The 5544-nt window shown below is 49.9% G+C and overlaps 1 protein-coding gene across 1 annotated transcript; it reads right to left on the minus strand.

Annotated features, from left to right (window-relative positions):
* Positions 1-536: 536 nt before the first annotated feature.
* On the minus strand, positions 537-5135 carry ZIC1 (Zic family zinc finger 1). The gene is made up of 3 exons (XM_078666462.1): positions 3687-5135; positions 2215-2378; positions 537-1570 (listed from the first exon to the last, which is right to left on the minus strand). The coding sequence occupies exons 1-3, from the start codon at positions 4714-4716 to the stop codon at positions 1373-1375; spliced, it is 1392 nt and encodes a 463-aa protein (XP_078522588.1). The 5' UTR covers positions 4717-5135; the 3' UTR covers positions 537-1372.
* Between the last annotated feature and the right edge of the window lie 409 nt (positions 5136-5544).

Consider the following 5544-nt stretch of genomic DNA (forward strand, 5'->3'; position numbering starts at 1 on the left):
TGGTTTAGGCATAGGCAAATGTGTGAACCACTGCGAGAAAGTGTACGAGGCAGCAGAATCTTTTCATTGAAAATCTGAATGGTTTTTTCGAAATCGGATTTTTTTTAACGTTACGGGCTTGTGCGTATTGTGTGCTCTGTTTTCCGCGAGAAAAGCTTCTGCAATACCTCTACGTTTTTATTTGTAAACTCTAGTGTTTAAATCATGTGGGCTTTAGTGTTGGAATATATTAATATTCAGCAGCCCTTTGCAGTATGTTTTCATTCTTTTACGGTTGTTATTCTACCTCGGCAAAGGTCATTTAAATTATATTGCGGCCCAAAATGTGTTTTATACATTTTTATCCAACTGCTAATTACACTGCACACTAATATCAGCAGGGGGGCTTTCATTCGTCAAGTTTATATCCCCGATGCTCCTCTGGCGGGAGAGAATGGAAAGCAATGACAAACGGCTTCACTTTTACTACAGTACATTAAACCAAGTCCTAGTAGATTCATCCAGCCAGCAAAAAGTCCTACCACAATTCATGAGATTTAAGAATCTTTAATAAGGTACGAAATGTTACCAAACAGTTATGTAAACTAAATTTTACATACGAATTCTTCTATCCATAAATACTGAATATCTGTAACACATATAACCGGCCCTTTACATGCGGATAAATATGGAAATATGAATTTTATACAATATGTTGGTGTATTTGCCAAAGTAATGGACAGGTATAGTTTATATCTTTTTTAATATCACTTTACATTAAAAAAAAGTAACAGTTTGACACGCAGTTCCAAGCTTGCACTATACGAATTTTTGACAGGACGTATAACAACATTTCACAGCACTACTCAGACTGGACTTTGTGGACAAAATGTTTGCACTTTATAGAAAAGAAGCACATTGATACCAATAATAATCTGTTAGATCGACGCTTAGACTGTAATAATACGAAGTATTTCACGATTTGGTACACACGGACTAGAACATTCCTGCGATTCGGTACAAAGAGTAGAGCTCGCCGCCCCCCGCCCCCACATATATATGCAAAGACCACAGTTTCACATACCCCTCCAACTGCAATATAATTATGTACAGAATCAGGCAGTACAGTTGATGCTAATAATTCTGTATGTACAAAAAGGCTGCTGCCGGCGGAGACATGCAGTCTGGACTCTGATCGGCGGCTCCACAAAGCCCCCTCAGAGTTGGCGTTTGGCCTGGCCACCTCCTCCTCTCATGCCCACTGCAACCCCTCTTCTGCCAGCCTGCGAGATAGAAAGGGCCGCTCGCCATTGTACTCTCTCCGGGTCTACTGGCAGCTTTAGGTTTACGTTTGAAGGTAAGTGTTCGGGTACTGAGTCTTTTAAAAATGTTTTTAAACGTACCATTCGTTAAAGTTTGACGAGAGCGTGCTGTGGCTGGCCGTGTGGTGGACGGCGGGCACCGGCGGCGATAAGGAGCTCGTGGTCTGGTTGTCTGTGGACGGGGACACGATGGTTGGGGGGGTTGAAGACTCGTAGCCCGAGCTGGCAGCTGGAGAAGGCTGGGACCCCTGCGAGGAGGACTCGTGCACCTAGAAACAAGGAAACAAAAATCCGTCTTTAAAATCGGGTGAAATGCGAGGCACGAGGTGCGAGACACAGGCAGACATGACCAGCAGCACAACACCGTGCGAGCCTCAAACTGCAGAGTTCAAAGCACAACAAGGTCTGAGGAAGAACAACACAAAACATAGCGAGCGTATTGCGAGCAATCTAGTCCTTTATTTATCTTTCGAACAATACCAAAGGCAGCTTAAAAGAACAAAGGCGATGGGTACAGCATTTTTGGGAATACAAAGTTCGAACTATCCACAGTGTTCCGAGAAATGCTTCCAGCAAACAAGAAAATATACAAAAGCAATCGAGCCCTCCCCTTTGTTTTCAAATATAAATTGTGTGCCACTGGCAGTTTTTTTAAAATTGAATAACAAATGGCGTTAGATCGCCGTCTCCGAGCTCCTGACTACGACACGCACAACTCCCGTGTCAATAACCTTAACTCGTCAGCCATCTTGTCCACGCCGTGTTGTTTAGAGGCACACCAGTTACAACAAGGTCAACAGCGATCTCTTAAGTGCAAGATCACTCACGTGCTGATGACACCGTTTGACGCGGGGCTGGACAGTGCGCAGGGCGCGCAGAAAGCGCTCGCAGGCGCCTCGGCGCTACTATTTACCTTCATGTGCTTTCTGAGCGAGCTCGGGTGCGTGTACGACTTGTCGCACATTTTGCAGAGATAGGGTTTGTCTGAAGTATGCACATGCATATGCTTTTTACGGTCGCTGCTGTTTGCAAAACGCCTGTCACAGCCATCGAATTCACATTTAAATGGTTTTTCACCTATTGTAGGGAGGAAAAATGGTTTTGTTAGTATCCCGTCAAGCATTTATCGAACAGCACATAACATACATTTAAATCATAAACATCTGATGAATTGCGATTGCGTTAGATAACTTTCAGCATTGAGTGATAGATCAAAATTAATCTCGATCTGCAATTTAATGTTTGATTTCATTTACACAGCAGGTGCACTTTAACATAACTGTTCTGTCATACGATGTATACATATTAGCCGGGGGCAATAGACTGTACACGTTTCACTTAAATATCGCTGCATTATTACCATGTCCACATATTCTGTAAAGAATGAGCTGTCTTTTAACATGCTAGATTTAAGACACTTAATTAAACCAGCGATTGTTTCAAGTAAGGAATTCGTGTTGTGTTTCTGCAAAAACGCGTTTTCAAATATAATCCTTTAAAATAAACGTGACGAAATGGGATGAATCTACCCCAGTCATCTAGAAACACATTTTATAAAACATTTATGAACACATAAGTCTCCGCCTGCGCGAGCCGGGGTGTGTTAGTGTTTACACGTGATTTATAGCCAGCAAAATAGATTAGATCGTTCAATTCGAGTTATTTAAAATGGCTGTGAGCAAATAGATACGCGATATAAATATATTGCATTAGGGGTGAAATTGGTTAATTGTGTATTTAGCACAATCTCTCACAGTAACAAAATTAAAACTGTCGACTGACAAGAGAGATTAAACCGATAAATTTGATAAACCAGTGAAAGTAGGCCTTTCCCAAGCCGCGCAGCTTCAAAACTACAGACGTTTTAAACCATCGCCACCGCGTATCAGGCAATCTCAGAATAAAGTGGCATTGTGCATAAAAGGCATATAGATTTTTGGGAGGGAAAAAAGGTAATAAGATTCAACGAAAGCATGTGTATTTCATTCCAGAATTTAACATCTAAAAACACATTAGACGGCTGAAATCTTGCAACTATTAAAGTCTCCCCCTCGCCCGATCTAGAGAATAAATAACATACGAACACGTTTTATAAATAGACTGAAAGTATGAAAACCACAAATGTCATCAACATTTTCGAAAAATAAAACACAGTAACACATTTTTAGAAAGCGGTGGTAAAAAATAAAAGGATCCACACAAAGCAATACAACTATGGGCCGATAAAAAACAGAAACATAGGCTTAGAAACAGACATCGAGATATCTTCCATATTTTTGGTTAAACCCAGCAAAAGAAGGAGCGTGTGCGTGACATGTCACGCTTGCTGGGGAGGAGGGGGTGGATCTGAGGAGTGCGAGGCATGCAGGAGGGGGGAGGCTGTACCTGTGTGAGTTCTTTTGTGGATCTTTAGGTTCTCGGAGCGCGCAAAGACCTTGCCGCAGCCGGGGAAGGGGCAGGGGAAGGGCTTCTCGCCCGTGTGCACTCGGATGTGGTTGACCAGTTTGTACTTGGCTTTGAAGGGCTTGCCCTCCCGCGGACACTCTTCCCAGAAGCAGACGTGGTTGGACTGCTCGGGCCCCCCGACGTGCTCCACCGTCACGTGCGTGACCAGCTCGTGCATGGTGCTGAAAGTCTTGTTGCAGCTCTTCTTGGGGTTGGCCAGCTGCTCGGGCTCGATCCACTTGCAGATCAGCTCCTGCTTGATGGGCTGCCGCATGTAGCGGAAGAAGGCGCCGGCCCCGTGGTGGTGGTGGTGCGCCGCCGCGGCCATGTTCATGTTCATGGGGCCGTAGCCGTGGTGCAGCTGGCTGGCCGCCGCCGCGTACGGGTCCGAGCGCGGGCTGCTCACCTGCCCGTACTGCTCGGGCCCCCGGCCGTACACGTCCGCCGGGAAGCCCAGCCGCATCTGTCCGTTCACCACGCCGGGGGAGGCGGCCGCCTGCTCGTGCAGTCCGGGGAAGAGCAGGTGCGCCGCGGCCGCCTCGGCGTGCCCGTGGTGGCCCCCGAAGCCCCCCGCCGAGGCGAAGAGGCTGTGCTGCGCGCCGGCCCCCGCCCCGGACTCGGCGAAGCCCCTCTGGCGGAACAGGAAGTCCCGGGTGGAGTTGAAGGCGGCCGCCGACGAGTAGGAGCCGACGTGGCCCGCGTGGTGGTGGTGGTGGTGATGGTGGCCCAGCGCGGCGGCCGCGTAGCCCGGCGGCGCCTGCGAGCCGAAGGCGGCCTGGCCCGAGGCGGCCGAGAGCTCGTGCGCGCCGCCCGCGTTCAGCTTGAAGGCGCCCATGCCGGCGTCGGCGAAGGGGTGCAGCGCGCCCAGCCCCACCTCGCGCTCCTCCACCGAGGAGGACGCGTGGTGGCGCGAGGAGCCGAACGTGGTCACTCCGATGGCCGGGTACTGCGGCCCGGCTTCCAGCAGCATGGCTCCTTCCGGTGGCGGCGGCTCCGGGCTGCCCTCGGCTGGGGCCGGGGAGAGACTCCTGTGCCTGCTCGAGCCCCTCGCGCCGCCGCTGCTGTCACTTTTTTGGCGGCCGGGGAGGTTCGGCGCGCGGCAGCCGGCTCCGCGCGCTGCTGCTGCTGTGGAAAAGTTCGTCGCGCGCCCGGGCTGAAGCTCAGCCGTGGGACGTCGCCGCTCGTCTCTCTTTTTTTTTTCGTTCAGTTCCTCTCACTTTATTCGCCTTCTAGCCGAAAGACAAATGCGCCGCAGATCCGCCGCCTCTCTGTTTTGTTTTTTCCCGTCTTCTCCTTCTTTTTGGTGCTTGCGTTTTTTTTCCACCGCCTTCCCGGGGAGAAACTTTCACCTCCTCAGCCGGGCGGCGAGCGCGAGACTGATAGCGGCAATCATTCCTGCAGATAAATGAATTGAAAAAGACGACACCGTCCCCCCTTGACGGGCTGGGGAGGAGGGGGCAGCGCTGAGAGGAGGGGAGGGGCGTGGTCGCGTCACCGGGCTAGCGCAGACCGCCATTGGCCGCCGCGGGCGCCCACGCCCCCTCATCGAGCTCCAACTAAGGGCGCGTGAAGCCGCCGCGCGCTGCCCATTGGCTGCCGGGGCTCATCAATCCCAGGTATTGTCACTGCCCCTGACAGGCCAGCTTCCCTCCACTAGCAACTTTTTTTGTGATTATTTCAGCCAAATTTTTGCACGAAAATCTTTCCAAGATCTCTGCGGCTACTAATGACTTTATGTTTACCCTGGGAACAGGTCCTCGCTCTTCTTTTCCACCCACATGCCCAACACGTTTTCAGG

This window comes from Lissotriton helveticus, chromosome 11, assembly GCF_964261635.1.
Source record: "Lissotriton helveticus chromosome 11, aLisHel1.1, whole genome shotgun sequence".
Lineage (NCBI taxonomy): Eukaryota > Metazoa > Chordata > Amphibia > Caudata > Salamandridae > Lissotriton > Lissotriton helveticus.